Source organism: Natrix helvetica, assembly GCF_964273705.1.
Source record: "Natrix helvetica genome assembly, chromosome: 1".
NCBI classification, from domain to species: domain Eukaryota; kingdom Metazoa; phylum Chordata; class Lepidosauria; order Squamata; family Natricidae; genus Natrix; species Natrix helvetica.
Genome location: NC_138548.1, coordinates 289727852 through 289751441, shown reverse-complemented (window position 1 = coordinate 289751441; position 23590 = coordinate 289727852). Strand labels below are relative to the sequence as shown.

Here is a 23590-nt window from a genome sequence, read left to right as displayed (position 1 = left end):
AGGGAAGGTTGATGGAAAGTGACCAGTTTACGGCTCCTGTATGCCAGAGTAATGTTGGTTGAAGGCAGGGGTGAAATTCAGCTGGTTCTGACAGGTTCTGGAGAACCAGTAGCAGATATTTTGAGTAGTTCGGAGAACTGGCAAATATCACCTCACCCCCAGAGTGGGGTGGAAGTGGAGATTTTGCAGTATTCTTCCCGTACGACATCTACCAAGCCCTAGAACCAGTAGTAAAAAAAATTGAATTTCACCACTGGTTGAAGATATGAATATGTATACTTTGTATGCGGATAAAACCAATGTTGTTTTTTTTTTTTTTTTTTTTTGTAATAAAATTTTTATTGGTTTTTCAAAATTTATAGGGAAAAGGGTAAATGGACAGGTATACAAATTTTGGCAGTTGCAAAGTGTGTGAGGCCCCCCTCCCTCCATACCCATAGCGTACATTTATATATAATGCATTAGTATATAATTGATTATAATCAGCATATTAGTTCTATTATTAAATTCAATCAAATTAAACATTACAATATAAAATCCAAATATAATTCCATTTTCACTTTCGGTCAATTTATAATAATATGATTTTCATATTTATTTCTGTGATCTGAGTCTTCTTGCTATTGCCCCATCTCCCTCCACTGGCAGAGCTCTGGCCCCTCCCGTGTCCTGCGTGTCCGTTGTAGTGTCTGGTGGTTTCTCTAGGAGTGTTTTATTTTTTTCCATAAAGGCCTGCGCCTCTATGGGTGAATTAATTCTGATTCTTGTCTCCTCCCAGAATATCAGCATACCTTCAGGCATCAACCATCTAAACCACACCCCTTTCTGGTATAATTTATTCGCTAATTGCGAATAATTTTTTCTTTTTTCTCTAATCTTCTTAGGGATCTGCTTCAGAATGGTTATCTCCATATCATGATATGTCAATGCTTGCCCCCTTTGTACACCCAGAATTTCATCTCTTGTGGTTTTTCTAAGGAATTTAATGTGAACCTCCCTGGGTACATTGTGTGTTCTAGCATAAGCTGAGTTCACTCTATAAACCAGATCTATATCCCACCCCATCTGTTGTTTTTCTTTGTGTGTATAGTCAGCCAGAATGTTTGTCATGATGTCCCTTATATTTTCCCCATCTTCTTCTATAACATTTTGAAATCTAAGATAATAGGACATTCTCTCAAATTCTAATTTCATCTGTTGGATGTCAAGATCTTTGTTCCCTTTCTGCACAGCTTCCACCCCCCCCCTCACCTCCTCCACCCCCCCTTCCACAAGATTCAGTCTTTGTGAGTTCTTATATATTTGGGCTTGATTTTCTTTAATTTCATCTTTCATTTCCCTTAACTGTTTCTTGATTTCCTCCTGGCCCTGTAGAATTTGTTGAAGCATTTGTTGAAAGTCCATCTCTGTAGTCTTATGTTGCATCAGTTCTGTTATCTTTGACTGTGTGGCTGGACTGGATGTTGCGGATGTTGGAGCAGAAGTGGCAAAGCCAGGTTTTCCAGGAGGGGGTCTTTTAGATGCCATCCTTTATAACGTTAAAAGTTCAGTCCAAATATGAAGTAAACAGTTAGAAAAGAAGGGTAGCCAGGTGAATCCGGGAGCAGAATAACCAGGCAGAAGAGAATCTCTCCAATAAGTCTGGCAATAGATAGAAAATTTCCCCTAGAAGGTTAAAAAAATACCAATCCACAAGAGGTTCCTCTGGGAGACACGGAGACAAAAACCGGAAGCCTGAATTTTAAAGGTGGAGTCAGGTTTCAGAGTTCATAAAGACAACGGAAGTGTGCCATCTTGCCCTGCCAGTTTTGGGCACAGAGGCGTAACAAAGTTTTAAAAAGTTCCAAAAGTCCTCAAATCATTGTAATATGTAAAATTAAATTGAAAAGAAAATCATCTCAGCCTAAGTGAGGCTTCATTCGTTGGCTCTCCCCCCTCCTCCTTCCCCGGGGGCTGAGAGCAAAATTGTTTCTTGCCGCTTGTCCAAGGGGGGGGGGAAAACCCCCCTCCCTCCAGCCGCACCTCCAAAATGCTCCGAAAGTTATTTTAAAGTTTTAAAAGCTGAATCAAATCTTCATGCAAAGTAAGGGATGAAGAGAGAGGCAACCTCACCGCACCGCAGCTGCTTCCTTCAATTGTAGCATTCTCCAGTCGGCTTGTAGCGAGGCGCGAGGCGTGGAAACGCGATGCGCCCTCCGAGCTTGCTCCCCGGTGCCTTGGGCGCGCGAGAGAGCTCCCGCCGGCTGCCGCCGCTGCAGGAGACCTCCGCGATGCCGCCCCTCCGGCAGGACCCCTCTGCGGGGTGTCCTGTGCCCCCCAAGGAGTGGGGAAGCCCACCGGGGAGCCGGAGCGGGCAAAGAGCTGCCCGTCGCCGCCGCCGCCGGAACCGGAACTCCCAAAACCAATGTTGTTGACTGGGAACTCATATGATTTGCTGTGAATGCCCAAACTGATAAGAGTGAGGAGCAGGGATCTTAAAATTACTGTATCAAAGATCAAGGTAGTTGCATTTGGGGGGTAGGGGAATTGAGTGCATTATTGCTCAAATGTATAACTCGATGGTCAGCAGTTAGTACAAGTAGGTTCATTTGTGAACTTGGGTAGAAGTTTACTAAATAAGGGAAAAAGCAGAAATGCAAATCCTGACGGAAACCTAGTGGTAACAGATGGCCTAAGACAATATTGTTAGAAGGGACCTTGGAGGTCTTCTAGTCCAACACCTGCTAAGAACAACAGCATATTTTTATGGTTAGTGGTCAGTGCAAACCTGAAGTAAAGTAGAGAAAGCATTTTAGATTGAGATGCAATGCATATTTAATACCCATTCTATTTTATTGCATTCAGCAGAGCTACAGTGTGTGGATCAAGTTATGGAAAGAAGTGACGTGACATTTAAAATGTTTGCATGTTGGATATATCCCTCTCCATTGTTTCATCTAAATGAAAATATATTTTCTAGTTTCTCTGAGAAAAAACAAATACTAAAATTATTTTTTCTTTTGTAGAATCGAGCCACGAGAAATCCTGGAGCTGCAAATACTCAGAAGTTTAGAAGCTGAAATTTGTCCTCTGGTTCTAAAATCTGCATCAATTCCATTTGGAATTTTCAAGGGCTTTGTTTCATTTTGTACAAGTCACAGGCCTAAAGTAACTGAGGCCAATTTCAGAGCAACCTTTAGGAAAGGATCTCTATTTTGTGGCATGGGCTGATGCAATTCTCTAGAAAAGGTCTAGAGATATCCCAGTACATACCAAGGACCTTTCTCCATTACATTTGTTTGTTTCAATTGGCATGCAGAAGGAAGCAGAGGACTTAATTACTCCTGTAATTCATGGTTTCAACAATAGACAGATTGATTAATCAACATTGCATAATGGAATCAATATATCTATCTCCGAACACTTTCTGGAACAAAATCCGAAGCCTTTGAAAGAAGAGAGAAATGTGATGACCTAAGATCATCTCATGCTGGTGAGAGATAGTCCCAAACTACTTTAGGCCAAATAGAAGAGTTTCCCAATTTGAAGAATGTTGCTGTATGTGCATTTAAGAGAAGAATTTTCTTTTCCTTTAAGGAATCTTCTTACATACTGTATATTTAATCTCTTACATTCTTCTATGGCGTCAGATTTCAGTCCAAAGTTGTTTCAGTCCACACTTTTCAGAATTTAGAAATTTTATGAGTCCATATTTTGCCTTGAACTCCCACGATCTTCTGAGGCATACTCAGGTCTATTTGCCTTGGAATTGTAACAAGCACTGGCCAGTGTGCAGGGATATTTTTGTGATGGCAAATTTTTACCTTCAACTGGTCTTGTCATTTTTTCTTCTCAGCTGTTATTTGCTTCAGATGTCTTATGTATCTCTGAAATGCAACTTTGGGAAGTGGTCGCTGAGCTTTCCTCAAGCGTTACATGAGGTAATTTCAATAGAAAGTGAAGAATGGAGAGATGCTTCTAATATGACACCCATCTCTATGCCAAAAAAAAAAAACATGTTAAAGGAACTTCATAAACCTTTTATATGAAGAGGGAAGTGGGCTGTTTTAGAGGGACTAGAATAGAGAAGAAAATTAGGTTGGACTTTATCATGCCTGGGGTGGGGGCAGAATTTTTTTCTGGGGTTGGGTTTTTTTTTTTTTTGGTAGGTGAGGTAAGGGAGGTTTTTAAACGTATTATGCCTATTTTAGGTAACATTAGAGTTTATTTATTGTCTGGTCTTGAAACAATATTTTACGGTACAGTTGAAGAAGGGGCAACAAAAAGACTTTTAAAAATTCTTTTGCTCTGAGGGATGTAGCAAACCCTTGTCCCAATATCCCATGGTGTGCTGAACCTGGTTTGTGCTGGCTCACGAGAACCAATTGTTAAATTTTCTTGAATTTTGTGAGCTAATGGAGACCAGAACTCTGAACTGCTGTGCCTACAGTACACACCAATCATCATTTACCCACATATCAGTACCCATTTCTCACATACCAGGAGATGCTCATGGATTTTGCTGCATGGACTTTACCTTCATGAGGACAAAAGAAGATGAGAGATTATCCAGGGTCCACACAGTTTTTTTGTCACTGCTGCCCCTCTCTGCTTAAGGTAGTTTTTTTAAAAAAAATTATTTATCTTTCCTATATAGACTGAGCTTATTCACTTAAAACATTTGGGAATGTCCTTAATGTAACTAGTACCTTTTTATACTTTCTAATTTGGCATTGGCATAAAGAATACAACAAATTTATAATAAGAACAAAGTCATCTGATAAAGTACCACAGTAACCTTTATAACACCATTATAATGGGGACTTTCCTGATTAAAATGCAATGCAGAGCTATGTATAAGTGTCCCATTGATCAGTGTTTATGTAAGGATGTTATCTTACTCATCCCACATTCAAAGTTTTATAGGTTTCTCATTCCAATTCATTAGGGGATACCTAATTAGACGTTCACTACAGTTCATGAAGCTCAAAATAGGTTTTTTTTTAAATTCATGGTGCTAGTTGAGCAGTTGATAAAAGTCTATTGTTTGTCTAACTGTGCTCAAGTTGTCTTTGCACTTTAAGCAACCTTGAATTGTAGTGATAATCAATTGTAACAATGAGGCATATCCGAGGTTTCACAAATGTTCTCAGGTTTTAAGTGGTACTTCCTTTATCCTGTGGATATTTTTTTTCAGTTTGCTTTGCAATATGTTGGTGCTAAAGAAATGCTGTTTGGTTTCTGATGATGTAAAATTGCCATGGTTAGTCTATATGATATATAGAGCCACAGTGCAGATAATATGTTAGTGTAGTACAACTCCAGTTGTAACTATAAGCATCTGAACTGTGACACACTATAATCCAATTATGCCATATGCTAGTTTAAGAGTCCATACAGAAATCTAAAATTATCTTCCTGAAAATATGATTTCAAATTGGGCATTAGCTGCTTTTGATTAATGCTGGGCTTATCAAATAGCATTTTAATTGCATACTTACATTGCTAGAGTACAAAGTAATATTGTATGTTTATGTTTCTTACTGAATATGTAGCTACAAGAAGAGCAAATCTTTCCCATGATCTTTCTGTGATGCTCATTACTTCCTAGCAAAACTGTATAGTTATTTGTAATACGAATGAAGAGTTTTCTAGTCCCTTTATATTTAAATCCTTCTGAACGAAGTGTATTTGTAGAAATGTTCACAGAATAGGAAAGGTTGCAATTTTTGCTCAAAACAAAATAGGTTTTCTCAATACCCACTTGAAAGTGTTGTGCTAGAACAGGGGTATCATACTTGATTACATTGAGGGCTGCATCAGGGTTGTGTTTGACTTCAGGGGGCTGGGGTGGGCGTGGCCAGGGTGGGCATGCCTAGCTCAATGTCACTTGTGTCATGGGCACCTGTGACGGCCTAAGTGCTCTGCCAGTGAAAACCGGCTCCCAAACTCCGTTTTCAGCTGTGATGGCTTCCTGCAATCTGCTGCCAGCACAAATGGAGCTCAGGAGGGCCGTCCATGGGCCTCCGTTTTCTCTGGCAGAGGCACCGTGTGCTAGTCCTTCGCTATTTCCAGAACAGCCCCATGGGCCAGATCTAAGTACCCTACAGGCTCAATTTGGCCCTTGAGTTTGACAGTCCTGTGCTAGAAAATAGTTTCATTCTGTTGGACAAAGCTTGAAACTGTTAAAAATATTCTGATCATAGGATTTAGTGGAAACTCTAAATCAACCTATTTCCCCATTTTTCATGCCAGAGAGCTACAATCGTTTATAGATTAGCATTTCATGCCAAGTTTTTTCTAGAAAATTTGATCAAGTAAAAACTAAAAACCCCACACACTTTTTGAAAAACATTAAGTCCAGAGAGGAAACAAGCAACAGGGTTCTGCTTTAACCATGTACCCTTTCTACCCTACAACCCTCTTCCACATCTGCTTATCCGGTATGAATAATAATAGCAAGAGCATCACTTAATCCTTGCTAGTTTACCTATATGCTGAAAAAGTTGAGAAAAAGGAACCCAGGCATAAGCCACAAAGTAATCTCCGAGCTGCAGTTCTCAGAACAGGTAAAATGCTGAAAATGACTCCAAAGTTGCCAGCATAATTTCACACTCAGAACAAACTGCTATGTTTTGCTATAACCATACTCTTGAACCAAACAACTATTTTGCTCCATGTTTGCCATGGCTGAAAGGATCATTTTTAAAGCCAAAGTATTTTGTGCATTCCTAGTTGCATGTTTCAAACTCACACCAATCTAGCAACTCTTTAACAATAGGAAAGTAGCTAGAAAGTGCAGCTATCATACAGTTATTCTTGGTCCTTTGAAGAGGATAGATAGATTTTCAATACGATCACTATAATGTCATTCAAAATTATAGCTGCAGGAGTTGAATCCTTGCTGTAGCATTATCATGTCATGACTGCCTTAATGAAATACAAACATATCCTACATTCTCAAGTCTTCCATAATCTGAAAATCTGTTTCCAAAACTTTGCAGAATCCTCTTAAAAATATTTTACTGAGGGGCGTGGTAGGTGAAGACACACAAAAAAAATCCAATTCTTAATTTAGCACTGCTGTGAGTAAATATGCACTTTTCTTCCACTAACCTTTTATTTGGCCTATTTCATATTGCTTCAAGGTGTCTGTATTTCCAAGAATATTTTACAGCAAAAAAAAATCTTTTTAATCAGATTGCTAGTTCTTAAAAGTGACTTCCTCATAAGTTCTAAAATTAGCATCCTGCTCCCTTCTCACTGGTGCAGGAATACAATTATGTCTTCTCCCTCTACCTCTTGGGCATTTCCTTGTGTGATAATGGAAGAGAGAAAAACTGTGCTCCTACAGTTACTGCATGATGGAGGGAATGTTGGTATATCTCATAACTATGTTCTAGAGCAGGGTTCCCCAACCCCCAGTCTGTGGATCTACACTGGTCTGTGGCCTGTCAGAAATCGAACCGCTGAAACAAGACCCATACAGGCAGGATACAGGCAGCATGCAAAGCCACCCAGTCCACGGAAAAACCTCTCTCCACAGAAATGGTCTCTGGTGCCCAAATGTTTGAGGGCCACTGTTCTAGAGGAGCCTTTTCAAATGCAGGACATGTCTCAACTTCAGTATATGCCTTAATACTAATAATACTTCATATAATTCTGTTTTTTCATATGCATGGCATAGATTGGGAGAAAAATGTTACATGTGGTTACAGCTCAATACACATTGAATCAGATTGTACTCCTAAAATCCCATGGAGCTTATTTCCAAGTTTAATAAACACTATAGCTGTGCAGTGCTTTGGATTCAAAGGCAAAAGGCAAGATCAGTATTCACCAAATTGGGGGAAGGGAGAGGCAAAATGGAACATTTTCCAAACCATGCATTATCTGGAGATGATCATTGCTGCATGATCACAGGAAAAGATATATTTGATTAAATGAATTCCAACGTGCCCTTTTTGCCTTTATAACTGAAGTACCGTACAATCCTAAATTGCAGTATAACAATGTCCACACAAAATTTTTTGAAGAAGCCTTTTTTTTTACCATGTCTCACCACTTTGGAGTTTACAATATGATTTTTGTGTACCTATACAAATTGTACACCTATACAAATACTTGAACAATGCAGTTTGTTGTGCCTTTTGCCTAGATACCCTGAATAAATTTTGTGATTGCTATTTGAATATGTATTTGTCATAAATTATTGTATGGGGATTGATACTATTAAAGAGATAGGGGATACTATTCTTTAAACCAATCGTCCTCATTGCTGGAGAACAGTTTTCTTCAATTTGAATTCAATCTAGGAAACAATGTGGATTTACTTACGTAGTTTCCTTGGACAAAACAATACATGAATCCTGGTGAAACAGGTCACAGGCCCACCTAATCAAGCATTTTGTATCACAGGCCCACCTAATCAAGCATTTTGGCCAACTAGATCACAAGTGTCAAACTCGCGGCACTTTTCTGTCACATGATGTTTCGCAATGTTTTTGCCATTTGGGGAGCTATGGTGGGTGTGGCCTGCATGTGACACCCCTGGACTAGATTAGGGAAACTCAAAAGTTCAGAGTAGAGAACAAGGCTAATTTTGGAAAAGATGTTAAGGGGCAATAGAAACTAGCAAATGAAACAGATTACCAGCTTTGGAAGTTCATAAAAACAATATGTTCTTCTACATGAAATAAATGAGTTGTGCTAAAAGTCTTATGAATGAAACAGGAACAAATTTCAGTCATTTATAAAGCCATTTGCAAAACTTGATTATACAATTATCTAATTGTAACATACATTCTTTGGCAACAAAGATCTCCCAAAGTTTTACAAGATTTGCTTGACAGAGTTTAATTTTTTTGTAGTTTTGGAAAATGTAGTACCTGTGAAACAAACCTTCACTATAATGAAAGGCAAAGCAGAGTGGCTGGGTTTATACATACTAAACAAAGTCTACATTATGGCTTAGCATAAGGAATAGATACAAAAAGCTGTTTTTTGATGCCAGCAGAGCACAACAACCCTTAGTACCAGATCATTACATCTAACCATCCAGAAAGCTTCACATATATCATCTTTCTATCCCCAAAGTCAATGTAGAACCTTAATTTTGAAAACTTTATTATTTTTATAGTACCTACACTATGTTGCCAAAAGTATTCGCTCACCTGCCTTTACTCGCATATGAACTTACTGTAAGTGACATCCCATTCCTAATCTATAGGGTTCAACATGACGTCGGTCCACCCTTTGCAGCTATAACAGCTTCACCTCTTCTGGGAAGGCTGTCCACAAGGTTTAGGAGTGTGTTTATGGGAATTTTTGACCATTCTTCCAGAAGCGCATTTGTGAGGTCACACACTGATGTTGGACGAGTTTACGTGGCCTACCACTTCGTGGCTGAGTTGCTGTCATTCCCAAACACTTCCACGTTCTTATAATACAGCTGACAGTTGACTGCGGAATATTTATTAGCAAGGAAATTTCAAGACCGGATTTGTTGCACAGGTGGCATTCTATCACAGTTCCACGCTGGAATTCACTGAGCTCCTGAGAGCGACCCATTCTTTCACAAATGTTTGTAAAAACCGTCTGCATGCCTAGGTACTTGATTTTATATACCTGTGGCCATGGAAGTGATTGGAACACCTGATTCTGATTATTTGGATGGGTGAGCAAATACTTTTGGCAATATAGTGTATCTACTTACCTATCTATTCACCCATCTACCCATCGATCCAAAGATTCAGAAACCAAGAAACAACATTTGCACTGGAAATAAAGTAGCAAATACAAGTATAGAAGAGAATGGCTACTGCAAATAGGGGAAATTTGGGAGGGGGGTCAGATTTTTTTATCGCATTTTTATTACTATTTTTGTAATTAAGGCGATGAACATACCTAGTACAGGAAGTCCTTCATTTATCACAATTGAGCTCAAAATTTCCACTGCCAAGCAAGACAATTTTTAAGCGAGTTGCCCTGTTTTACGACTTTTCTTGTCACAATTGTTAAATGAATCATTGCAGTTATTAAGTTAGTAACAGTTGTTAAATCAATCTGGCTTCCCTATTGACTTTGGTCATCAGAAGATCGCCAATGACGATCACTTGACCGGGGGGTTACTGCAACAGTCGTAATTGTGAAAAAATGGTCATAGCTCATTTTTTTCAGTGCCATTGTAACTGGTCACTAAGCAAATGGTTGGGGACTACCTGCACTCCTTCCTCCTCCTATTTTGCCCACAACAATCTGAGGTGAGTTGGGCTAGGAGAGTATCTGGCCCAAAGCCACCCTTTCAAATCCAGGATCCAGGAAACAGAAGGGAAACCGATTGCAAGGCATCTTTGTGCTACACTGTTACAAAAAATATATAAACAATCTTACAAAAAAAATGTTCAGAGAAAACTTTTGGTTTAGCACATCCAACCATCCCATGAACGATACATAGGTAGAACTCCCCCAATAAACCTTACGATGGTATTCCTTGTAAAACTTGCATGTGCTCCTGTGATTCCTGCAGTTGTATCTATTACATCAGGGGTGTCCAAACTTGGCAACTTTAAGACTTGTGGACTTCAACTCCCAGAATTCCCCAGTCCACAAGTCTTAAAGTTGCCAAGTTTGGACACCCCTGTATTACATTATAAAATAGTCTTCTTTTATAAATAAGAACTACATTCTGCTGTTGACCAATAGCAAAGTACGAAAAACTATATATGAGGGATTCTTGGGGCTTTCCGAGCTTGCTTGATTTCTTGCAGATGTTTCATTACCCTAGCTAGATAATATCATCAGTAGCATTGATGACGTTACCTAGTTAGGTTAATGAAATGTCTGCAAGAAAACAAGCAAGCTCAGCACCAAGAACCTCATTTCGACCCTGAGCTACAAATATTCTCCTTTATTGGAACTATATATGAGCTTGCTTTGTCTGCTTTTCTGACTTTACAATAATCAGAATAGGATGATTAATTTAGAAGCACAGAGACAAGACTCAGAGCAGCCTGAAATATTTATCCAGAAGCTTTTTGTAATGAAGCAGACCTTCAAACTTAACAAAATTAAGTTTGTTAATTTTGCACTTGATACAACAAATAAATAGTTAGCTCAAACAGTCTTGTCCTGTGTGAATCTTCACAAGCACAGACAATTGTAACACTTTAGATTAGAACATCTTGGTCATCCAGGCTAAAAAGACTTTCATTAACCAGTAAAATAGCATAAATTGGGTGGCTAGTGATAATTATCATAGGCAGTTAAGCCTCTAACTCATTCACTTGTTATAACTAATGAAATCTTATTAACCTTTGACAGTTTTGATCCCAGTTTACACTTTCCGTGATCATAACTGAGTTCTAAATTATAGAAACTACCCCATTCCTCCAAAATATCAGCAAAATATGATTTTATATGGAGACAAGAACAAAGCATTATCTCAATTAAATTATATTATTTATGGAAAATTAAAGATAGCTGCTGCTGTATCTGAACATCTAATATTATCAGTAAAATTAATTAAAATAGGGAAAGCACCAAAGTATATTAAAATCCAATATCCAAGAAAAAGGCTAGGGCAATTTTTTGAGACTGCATTATTTAAAAATAAGGTCATGACTGAAAGTTCTGAATGTCTTGGGCAACATTACAACATTACAACATTCTGGAGGGAACTGTAGCTATTTATTTTACCATATTTTCAAAAATGACTTGGGTATACCTAGCTGGAAAAAATAGAATTCTTTCTTTTGAAGCTTCAAATTCTTCACACACTTCAATGAATACAACTTTTTCTCGTGAAGATAGGGGAAGAGTGAGAAAGATCCGGAAGAAACAATGCCAGTTGACAGTAGAACATTTCTTCCAAAGGCAGAGGAAATATGCCCATGTTCGACACAAATACAATCACCACTGCTATTGATTCTAGAGTGTGCAAAATCTAGTGCCATTGCCGAGGATGAAAAGAGGAGAAGCACGATGCAGAAATGTGGAGGTAGCAAGCTGTGTTGAAGTTGGTTGCTGTTTTCAAAAGGCACATATGGTGATGCTTCATTTAAATTCTTCCAGATGCATGCATGTTTTTACACTGTTTGGCCCCATTACTCTAACAAATAGAAATATTAAATTAGGTTTCAACTGAAGATCATGAATACTTTGGGTTTGTTCTGATCCTTGGTGTCTGGATTATCCAGCTCTATTAAAGTGTTATTGCCATCCTTAATTGCTGGTGGCTCGTTAGAAGTCTGGAGTGTTTGTGGCAGATTCTTCAAACTGAGATCCATATCCTTGAAAGCGTGGAGTAAAAAGACTCCTAAAATAATGGTAAGAAATCCACATACTGTCCCGATAATGTCTTTTACAGACATGGTGACCCACTCTTTAAAGAGGATAACTGAAGTTATGATGACAACAGTGGTGAAGAGCACATAGTAAATGGAAAACACCATAGAGGTATTGAAGATGTCCAGGGCTTTATTGAGGTAGTTGATCTGAGTAGCAATAGAAGCCACTAATGTGAAGACAAGTATCCAGGTCAATGGGTTTTGTAGAACAGGCAGGTGAGTGAAAAAACTCTTGATGGCAATGCCCAGCCCTTTAACGGAAGAGACGGAGAAAGCCCCAATCACAGAACAAATGGAGAGGTAGATGAGAATATTGGTCTGGCCATAACGTGGTGCTAGGAAAAAAATCAGAACTAAGCTGATAACCAAGAGGATGCTGGCATAAACCAGAAAACCTGGAAGAAATAAAAAATATATATGACAAATCGTGACATTTTTATATAAGACAGAATGCAATGCTTAGCACAAGTATAATAAATGGATGGGTATAACAACACAGCACTGCATTGTTTTTAGGAACTTAAATAAATCAGTCAGTTTAATGTAAGGAATGGGCATCCTCTTACACATGCAAGAACAAGATTTAAGACTACACAGCAACAAAGTTTTTAAGGACACAAGCCTATGGCCCTGGAAAACATGGAGGCAAGGAGAAACCTAGGAGACAGGTGTGAAAATCCTGTCTTTCTGGCTGCAAACCACTAGAGTTGGGAAATTACTGAAATATTCCAATTATTGAATTTAGGGCTACTTTGCAACTTTGCATATAGCTCTAAGGATAAGATTCAGTGAAAGGCAGGCATTCATGCTCTGTATACCTGTCTTCTCTGAAAGGCTGAACATCAAAAGCTGTTTCCCTGTATCTCATTTTGAAGACCAAATTTTATTTGAAATTTATATCAATTCAAAATGAAATGTAAAAAAAAAAAATTGACAACCGGACATAAGAGTTTCATGAAAGATGTTCTCCCTTGGGAAAGAGAAGCAAGACAATTGGAACGGCCCATGGGATGCCACCGAACCCAAATGTGTACAAAATCATGGAAGAAACACCCTTGTGCAAAACACTTTTACAATCATCATATCATTGCCCCGGGAAACTGGTTCAGATATGATAACATTCCAACTAAACACAATATCTTCATTCCTTTGCTACCTTATTTCATAAGCTTACCTGGTTCCTTCAGTTTTGAAAGCAATTCTCCCAGAGTGGTGATTTCCTCTTCTTCTGGAGCATGTATCACAAGAACGGTACTACCCACAATGCTCAGCATGCAGCCAAGTTTGCCTAGCAAGTTCAGCCGTTCTCCAAGAAAATAAGAGGACAAAATGGCACTGGGTACAACAGACAAATGCAGAAATACAGCCTTAGTCTTCCTGTTACACTTGGAAATTACTGATAACAAACATAAAAGTCCTTACAAATCTGTATTTTTATTAATTGACGTAGATTAAACACACCGAAACACAAAACTAATATGCAAGTTCAATTTTGAGAGGGAAAAAAAAAGCAGGACTTAAGTACATATCTGGCTATTGGTATATTAGCACAAGATTAGAAATCTCATTTTTACTGGCAAGCCAGAGCACATTATCAACACCTAGGCCTAGAATAAATATAGGACAAAAGAGCACAATAAAAGGAAGTCACCTTATAAGCACACTAAGTGCCCCGAGTGGTGTAACAATTGTTGCAGCTGCAAAGGCATATGCAGCAAAGTTGGCGGCCTCTCCTCCACCCACTGAGCAAATAGCCACCAGGGGAAAAAAAGAAAAGAAAAAAGAACAGGTGAATTACAAGTATTACTACCGATATTTAGCTTCTCACTGGCCAGCAACTCCAGCAACTGAGTATTTCAATAATGACTGATAAAATTTGCTTTAAAACGGCAACCGGGATTGCCAGGTACGTGGCTGCTAAGCCATGTGGTCACGTGACATCTCCGTTATAGTCAAATCATTTAGCGATCTAAATTCCGATCCCAATTGTGGTGGTAAGTCAAGGATTATCTGCACCACAGTCTCTGTAAGACACTTAGCTTCCAACAAAATGTCCCCCAGGTTTTCCAATAGATCAAGATCCAAGTCCAGTTTGCCAGTATCTCTTTGTAAATAAGAAAAGGAATCCAAATGATTGAGCAAATGATGCTATATTCAAATTGCAATGCAATAATCAATGACTCAAGACAGTAGCTTCTAGAGATCCGGTGTAGCAAAACTAGAAAAATATTGTGTAGTGTGTTCAGAATATATTTTGGTATGTACATTTTGGGGGACTGAAGTTGCCTGCAAATATTTACAATACAATAGTTGGAAGGGACCTTGGAGGTCTTCTAGTCCAACCCCCTGCCTCCCAGCCCATCAAAGCTCACACCACTATAAATTTGTCAGTTGCTGAAGGTACTACAAGGCATATTGCTGGCTCTGACCAGCAAATGTCTCTTCTGAAAGCTGAATCATTTAAATTCCTGAACATTCCTATGTTATGGTGATAAGATCTGAAAGAATAATTTCCCCAGGCTTCTCCGTGCAAAGAGGCCTTTAAGCACAAAAAGATATTTAAGGTATTCAAACATAAACTCCTTCAAGTATAAAAAGACGGAAAAAAACGTCATAGAAACAACTTCTGTATAACTGTAGCATGTGAAATAATCTTTACAGCCCAGGGAAACACAGTAGAAATAAGTCCTCAGTAATCATCAAGGTTCAATATTTGATCAGATACTAACCCAGGCTTGGCTAAATATAATCGTACTTACTGGTTATCAAACCTGCCCACCACAGCCAGTCTTTTAGATAGCCATGACCTCCATCTCCTGAGGCAATAAAAAAGACATATTTAGAGGAGCATTTTGTAAAAACCTTCCATATAAAATCAAATAAATTCCAAACAAAACCTTACAGTACTTAAACATAAAAAAGAGAAAGAAACAACAGCTTAGATTGAAAAAACAACAACTGGCCCACAAGCCACAACATACACACGTATGTTCAAAGACTCTTAAATGCCTTTCAAGAAAGAGAAGTAAATAGTACCTGAACTGGCAGGCCGTTAAAATCCCTCCCACACAAACACACCTCTTGCGTGCATGGACTGAACTCCCCTGATTTAACATTTCTGAAATTACCTGCCATAACCTTATGCTCTGATGTGAACATTTTATCATAAGCCGCAGTGTACATTGTTACAGACTTGTTTTTCAACATTTTCTCCAGAAACATATTATGCTAGAAAAAGTATTGTTATTCTACAAACAGGACTGGATTATTAATCCACTTGGATTTATGCGGTGAATACTGACTCTAAATTTTCAGGTTGTGCATTTAAAATGGCAAAATACAGGATGAATTCAATGTGATATCTGAAGAGGTCTCCAGAGGCCAGAAGGTATTAATTACTTCTTCAACCTGGAACCTGACTGCTGTGTTTTCTAACAACCATTATTCCCAGTCAGCATACCATTGATTATACTGGCTCTGAATTTTTGTGAGAGTTAAATTCCAAATATGGTAATGCTTAGGGAATGCTGGCTTAAATGCCACTAGAGTTCTTTTCTAGAAAAACATATTTTTCTGTCCCCTCTCGTAAATCAAAAAATCCATACCGGCCCTGGTGCCTCCTTTCTCCACCAGTCGACGCAGTCCTTTCTTCTTGAGGATGACACTGGTGCCAATGAGAAAACTTGAAAAGATGGCCAAGCCCAAGCCAATGTAAAAGCCATATTTGTCTTCAACTTGTACCATCCAGTTGGAGCTTAAATTAAGATTTGTATGAGGTGAAACTGGAAAACTGACATTCTTAATGATTTGACAAACAGCATGATGATTCAGGCAAGCCAGAGTGACCAGAGAGCCTAAGCAAGACAAGGAAATGTGGGGGAGAAGAGAAGATTAGAAATTAAGACATTGACAGCTAGCAGCCACACATTTTTAATTTTGCATGCAACCTCCTAGATTGTTATTGCTAGGAATCTTTCTTTCTTTGTTTGGATTCTTGCACCACGAGTGGCATTTAATTACTTCTTAGAAAAACTATGAGATTAAAAATATACATTCTAAATCCATGCAAGGAGAAGAATTGAGAAACAAGGAATTCAGATGCCTTAAAACACAACCTTATAAGAACCAACAATCTGGGAGGTACTGTATTCTTCTTGGATTACAAATATTTTCAAGGTTTATTTCAGTCTTGAAATTCATCTTAGGTGAGACCATGTATTGGAAACCTACAGCTTCTTGGTTTTTTAACTACATATTTCTAAGACTATGACATTATTGCTGTAAATCAGAGGTGGGTTGCTCCCGGTTCAGTCTGGATTGGGCAAACTGGTAGTGGTGGTGGCGGGAGGCTCCACCCACTTGCCTGGATGCTTCTGCGCATGTGCAGAAGCATCACACGTGAATGAGCACGAGCAAAACGGTAGCTCCGGGATTTGCAACCTGCTTCTGCTGCAAACAATTGTCCTTCCAATGCATGTTCTCACATTTAGCCTTGCTCTGCAATAAATTAGTATTTGTAAATGGCCTTTGACCATTTCTACTCTTTAAAAGGATCCCTGATTGAAAGATGATCTACAGGAACCTTCAATTCATACACATCAATTTAGTACATACTCAATTAACTGTTCCAGTGCTTCCCCAAAGAAAGCTTGTCTCCATTTTATTAGGCGAAAATAATGAGATGATAATATTTTATCACAAGTTCTGAGATGTCTCTCTATGGCAGGAATGTCAAACTCGATTTCATTGAGGGCCACATCAGTGTTGTGTTTGACCTTGGGGGGGGCATGGCTGGGATGGGAGGGAGTGGCCCTCTACCAGTGAAAATGGAACTCGGGGGGGGGATGTGTGTGGCCTCCTGGAGCCTGGTTTTCAGCTTGGACAGTCGCTTGAACCCCCCTGCCAGCAAAAAGAGAGCTCAGGGGTGTGCGGGCGCACACACACACAAGCTCTGTTTTCGCTGGCAGAGGCACCACAGGCCAGTCCTTTGCTGTTTCCAGGGTGGCCAGATTTAAGCACCCCGAGGGATGGATCCGGCCCACAGGCCTTGAACTGGACACCCTTGCTCTATTGTCAATGCTAAATTGGAGTGGTGTGGTTATCAGAAAATATGGGAGGGGGGTTTGGAGGTTTTTCACAGATCCTGATCAGCTGCTCTGTAAGAAAAATGAAAAAAAAAGTTTGAAATAGAGTATTCAATGTAGATGTGGACTTGTGGAAATTTAATTGGGGAAGCAACTAAACATTATCTAGCAGTGGTGAAAGTAATATTTATGCATGTTGAGTATAAATATTTTAAATCATTAATTTTATTACAGGTATACTTATGTTTCAAGAGCTAAATATTTCTTCTCAACTATCCCATCTTCAAAGCAGCCTGAGAAACAGCAACTCCTCTGAAATCAGCTACATATGAATTTATATAGAGAGAATGAGGGTGAATTTTCAAAACTTTCTCAGGGTACAATATGTTTTGAGTCTTACCCCTTTCTCTTCAGGTCACCTGTAAGTATGAATGTGTATAATCTAGAATGACAAAATAGCTATATTTTCTTCTTTGATATAATTCATGTTGTATTCTGGCACTCAACCAAAACTTCAGCTGGAATTTTAGCCACAATAAAGAACAATTAATTGAGAAAGATGAAACTGCTGAGGATTGTCTTTAGCATGTAAACATCAAATGACAAAATGTGTTTGTTATAAGAAAAGGATGAGAATCCCTACAGATCATCATTAAGGGAATACTTCAAAAGAACAAAGTGTTTGTCTGCAAAATAAATTCAACAAATTCCATTTTAAGAAAAATGGAATTAATTTTAATTAATATATCCCATTGTATTACATCTTATTTCAACCAGCTTGCTTCTGACGTTTTCTAATAACCATACACATGCTTATTTTGTAGAAAGTGAGACCTTGTTACATTCACATCTCATCTTTTCTATAAAGACTCCTTTAGTGCCAAAGATAACACCACTTTCTGAGACACTGGTCCACCAATGGACTTAATGATCCCAGGACTAGTCCAACTGTCTAAAACTTTGTATAAAGAGGCATAAATATAATTAGAAAATTAACAAATACAGATCTATTGAGAAATAAAGAATTGACTTTTGCTAATACTAAAATACTGTTCCAACTGGTTTTATTATTCTTATTTGACAAGGACGAAATAAGAAAAGGCACATTTTTAGTTAGGGCACTACAGAATACTATGATATAGTCAAACATAGCTTCCTTAGAGAAGTTGAGAAAGGAAGCAAAATGACTAACACTGTTACCAGAGCTATCAAAGAACAAATGAAGCACATCAAAGAAATATTTATTCATTTTAAAAAGTTTATTTAAATTAAAAAAGAGAGATTTAGCTGTAATCACCTTTAAGACATAAAAATCGAAACAGTGGACTGATTGCTATATGGCCAGAGCTGCAAATATAGAACTAATGCAGTACATGATAATGAAGAAGTATTTAGGACACCAGTACTATTTCTAAAATCCTCCTTCGATCCCTTTTCTGTCACCTCATTTTCTTTACAACACACAAAGTTTCAGATTTGATGGGATTATATTCTTATTCGTATTATATTCCAATCCAGATATGTAATGAGTGGATTTTGTCCTCAGACAATATAGTTCTTTCTGTCTCCTTGCCCATCACAGCCCTCTTCCCAGCTATTCAAGGTATTTGTGAACATCTTTAAAGCCCTTCCAGCCATGGGCCCAGGTTACCCTGTCTTGTCCCAGTTACATTGGCCCATCCCACCCAATCAGGCAGGGCCGCTAAAGAACTTTGATTGACAGGGTCCAGGAAGAGGTCCTTCTCTGTTATTGCCCCAATCCATTTTTCCCCTTGAGGAGAGGCTGACTCCTACTTTTCTGGTATTCCAGAACAGCATTAAAATCTGGGTCTTCCCCACAGAAGAAAAGATAATAACAAAATTTTAGAATGTGCAGAAATGAATAAACTAACATTTGAAATTAAAGAAAAAGAAGACACTGGATATTTTGAGGTATGGGATCTATCGATGGTTAAATAGGAGAAACAGAAGTTAGCACTTTGAAAATTACAAGAGAAAGATTAATTTTATTATTAGGGTTGTTTACTGTAACTTATTAATTTTGACTAATATTAACAATTAATATGTATTAATATTAGGAGGGGAAAGCACTGTTATTATGAGATTACTATTAGAGAATACTGTTATGATGATGATACTCAAAAGAATTGTAATCAGACAACACACTGTTTATATGGATTTTGAACATGTTACTCTTTTTATTTATATTAATAAAAAAATCTAAAAACAATCTGGGTCTTCCAATTGGCATGGGGGCTGAAAAGTAATATGCAACTTTGGGGTTAGTTCATGGCTTAAGGGCAATCCCTCCATCTTTTTAATTCCGTCCTTTAACTGCTTTTTTAACTTTGTTAATTTTATTTTTTATATGGATTTTATGGATTTTTAAAAATCTGTAAATCCCCCACAGTCACTTCATTAGTGAAATGGGCGATGTATAAATTTGGTTAATAAATATATACATTCCTGAATGTCATGGACATTTTGGAATTGCATATTCAGAAATTGAAGTGGAACCAGGCATCGAGAGAAATTGACAGGGCTCCTTTGAACAAGTCAGGAAGCGTCTGTTCGTTTGAACCAGACAACCCTGGATCAAAACCACATTCTTAAAAATAAATAATCTCATTTGTTCTTTCATTTGCTTTTGGGGGTGAGGGTTCCTTGTTTGAGTTTTAATAGAGAAGTAGTATGCATTGAATGGATATGTTCACAAATCAGAAACTAAAGACTAGAATTGAAAGAACCATTACAGAAAAAAATATTAGCAGCTCTTTATCAATTTGCTAAAACTGCTTAAATACAAAAGGAGAGATAATGACCAAATATACTGAGGGAACAGGAAACTCAAATCTGTCTTTTGTCAAATGAAACAGAAAAAAAAAAGAAAATTGCTGCTAAGTTATATCTACAGCAATGCAAATATAGTATTGGTGGTGTTTAGACCCTGGCACTTTGCCTAATACAGGACAGTCTTTGTGAGCCTGAAAACAAAAAGAGAATTATTATTAGTTCTGAAGCCACAATGGCCTAATGTCATGTAATAGCTAGCCCTTTCCTTCTTCTGCAATAGCTACCCTCAAAAGCAAATAATCAGAAAGAAAGAGGCTGAAAATGGAGAGTGTTAACGCATACATTAAGACAGCTTCTGCTGCACTTTTTGGTAAGAAATTAAGTTCAAAGCCCTCTGAATAGAAAGGAATTGAATGTTAGGCCTAGTCCATGTACACAGCAGAAAGAAGTGGTGATAAAGCAGAAAGCATATTAAAGAAGCAGAATTTCCTTTTAAACTTTTAAAAAAGAATGCCTTATGGAGATTCTCAGTGATCCAGGTCATGGTTGTCCCAAAGGAAGAAGAAATAATTTTGAACACTCCTCTGTTAGAATCAGGAAAAGGCAACTTTTCAATCGGAGTCCCTTTGTCTCAGATCTAAGGTTTGTTTTGTAGAGGCAATCAGGTATCCCAACTTATTATGGGATATTTTAGCAATTCATATACACCTGTTCATTTACTTAGGCAACTTGCCTTTCTTCTAAATTTTTGCAGACTATGCTAGAGAATCTCACAATTAACCCACACAAACCTGTCGACCACGGGAAATTTTAACTAGACACATGTAATAAGACATGCTACCCAGGGATGGGTTGCTCACGGCGTTATTGCTGCATGTGCTGTTCAATGTAAATTGTTGTTTGCACATGCGCAGAACAATTTACAGTGAACCGCACATGCGCAGTCACTAAAATTCAAAATGGTGGTGGCCAAGCGGCAGCGAGGGAACCAGTTCGGGGGTGTGGCAGACCTGGATCGCTGCCGGTTTTGTGATCCAGGCCCGAATTCCACTTCGGTTCAGCCGAACTGGGCCAAACCACCTCTGATGCCAATAAAAACAACAATATATAATACTGGGAAAGACTAGCAATGTCTACTGACTCTGACAAGTGGATTTAGTTTGTGGAAACAAGGCTCAACTTTGTTCCTGCAAGAATAAATTAAATCTACATTGGTAATTTAACAACAGAGTGGCAAAGATTTATGTATGATCAACAGTATAATGCCTCTTAATATGCAAATTGGAAAACATTATTGCTCTGAAGAAGTGATTACATATCAATCTGTAGAATTAGCAGGTTGCTTTCCTGGATAAGGTTTCTAATAAGTCTTTCAGGATCTACTGCCAGAAGAATCTTCTTCCAAAACAAACAGACCCAATCCTTTCCTTAGCAAAATATAGAACAAACTCTATAAAAGAAGCTGAAAAGCTGAGCAGGAGTGTGGGAGGATATTAGGCAATCACACCCTTGCTCCTTTCACCTCCATTTCTAATAAGGTTTGGTTTTCTGGTTTCACAAACTTTGTAGGCTTAGGACAAACAGGAGTGGCTTGATGGGGCTGATTTGTTCCTTATATACTCAAGATCTTTGCTTCCTCTATTTGATCTTCCCCCAGTTGTATCACAGGAAGATGAGTTCCAGTTTTGTCTTGAGAGTTACTCATGAATGACAAAGAGATTGTTTTCAAAAGCAGTTTGGAGGCAACTCTCTTCCCATGAACCATACCACAATCTTGGGTCTTGTGTGGTTTCACCATGCATTAAATAAAAATACATGGCTGAATTTTTAGTCCCAAATCAGTAAGTATCCCAGTGCAAACTGTTTTGCGGTTGAATGCAAAATTAATTAGGAAAGTGGTTAAGTTCATTAAAAAAAAACCATCTTGCCCTCAGCTACTCATCTCCCTTTTGATCCAGCAATTATATCACTCTTGACAGATTAATTTTAAAAAATATAGACCTCAACTCCCAGAATTCTGCTTGGGAAGGTGAAATCCCCACCTCTTAAAAGGCACTAAGGTTGAGAAATACTGAATTATATAGTATGCTTCATTCTGGTTAAATTTTGTAGGAGGAAAGGGAGGGCAAGGAGGAAGAGTTGACTAGAAACTTCTGGAAGCCAAGAAAAGGGGTAGGTTCAGACCTCTTCCCACAGGAGAAAGAGCTGTGCCTAAAGAGGAGGCAATGAGGGCCAAGTGGGGGGAAAGAGTTGGGATGGAGACGGAGACCTTATGCATTTTCTGATCAATTTTTTTTTTAGAAATCAGTCTTCTTGCATCTTTCTCCCAGGGACGACAGGTAAAGTCGGGTATATGCAGAAGGAGGGGGTGGGTGGGTGGGTGGGTGAGGAAGGTTTCTCCCTAAATCGTTCTTTAGAATTCAACGAATTTGGAGGGGAGGAAAGGTTTTCCGTGAACCTGAGCAATGCAAGGGGGTAGGAAAGGGAGCCTCCTCAAAAGCCAATGGGGGGACGGGGACGGGGACGAGCGCGCTCACTCACCGCTGGCACAGCTCCTGTTCACCCACAGCGGCTCCGGGAGCTCCATGCGCGCTTCGGGGTGAGAAGAATCAGCACATCCTAAAAGGCAGCCGCGAAGGAGACGCGGCAGGGAGGAAAGCTGGAGACGGGGCGAGATGCGCGCCTGGTGCCCCCGCTGGTTCGCTTGGCTTCGCTGCCGCCTCCCTCTTTCGCTGTTGGCTCCCTTCGGCCGTCCGCTTCGGAAGGAAGAACGGCCTTCGCTCCCCTCCCTTCTCCTCGCCACGCCTCGCCCAACCTGCGCGGAGCTTGAAAATTGCCACCTGGCGAAAGTGGGATCGCACCTGCTCCAGAGTGATACGCCGCGCCGCGCCACTCCTTCCCACTCCTTTTGCGTGGTGTCTCCTCGCGCGTCACAGACCTGTTGTCCTGGAACTACCAGGTCGACGGACCGTGGAGCGGACCACGGCACTCACGAGCCCTTGTAGGCATTCTGTGCCTGGCTTTCGGCACGAGGCTAGAGTCCCCTGCGCTTTCTTGGTTAAAAAATTCTTAGGCATAAATTCGGGCCCCTTAGTCTATTTTCAAAGATGGAAAGGCCATCCGTTTTTCCACTTTGATTTAAACTATTTTTCCTTCTTAAGTTTTGTATATGCACTCTTTTTTGTTTCGGCGAGGTATGATTTACTGAATGTGTGATCATACCCCACGTTCATCACTGATGGTGTTACCTAGTCAGGTAATAAAACATCTGCAAGCAAACAACCAAGTTCAGACAACACCAAGGGCTACACAGTTCAACTCTGAGCTACTTATCTTATTTTCTTTTGAATTCAGTGTAATCTTGTTCTAAGGCTTACAGAGTCTAAC

At 39.0% G+C, this 23590-nt stretch overlaps 2 protein-coding genes across 2 annotated transcripts in view; one reads left to right on the top strand and one right to left on the bottom strand.

The window, feature by feature from the left end:
• Window positions 1–4525, top strand: part of ADAM19 (ADAM metallopeptidase domain 19) — a 71735-nt gene extending 67210 nt beyond the window's left edge. Inside the window, exon 23 of the mRNA XM_081935859.1 lies at window positions 3006–4525. Within this exon, the coding sequence (XP_081791985.1) occupies window positions 3006–3059 (54 nt within the window). The 3' untranslated portion in view covers window positions 3060–4525. The remainder of the gene's footprint in view (window positions 1–3005) is intronic.
• A 6330-nt stretch (window positions 4526–10855) lies between these two features.
• Window positions 10856–22959, bottom strand: NIPAL4 (NIPA like domain containing 4). Its single transcript, XM_081937381.1, has 6 exons — window positions 22745–22959; window positions 15932–16180; window positions 15086–15142; window positions 13978–14068; window positions 13501–13661; window positions 10856–12721 (listed from the first exon to the last, which is right to left on the bottom strand). The coding sequence occupies exons 1-6, from the start codon at window positions 22788–22790 to the stop codon at window positions 12117–12119; spliced, it is 1209 nt and encodes a 402-aa protein (XP_081793507.1). The 5' UTR covers window positions 22791–22959; the 3' UTR covers window positions 10856–12116.
• Between the last annotated feature and the right edge of the window lie 631 nt (window positions 22960–23590).

Bases quoted from the DNA above. Each gene is read 5' to 3' on its own strand.
- NIPAL4 (XM_081937381.1), bottom strand. From the start codon at position 22,790: ATGGAGCTCCCGGAGCCGCTGTGGGTGAACAGGAGCTGTGCCAGCG. The intron at 16,181-22,744 runs GTGAGTGAGCGC...TGTCTTGCTTAG, and splicing joins GAACAGGAGCTGTGCCAGCG to GCTCTCTGGTCACTCTGGCT. The intron at 12,722-13,500 runs GTAAGCTTATGA...TATTTCTTCCAG, and splicing joins TTCAAAACTGAAGGAACCAG to GTTTTCTGGTTTATGCCAGC.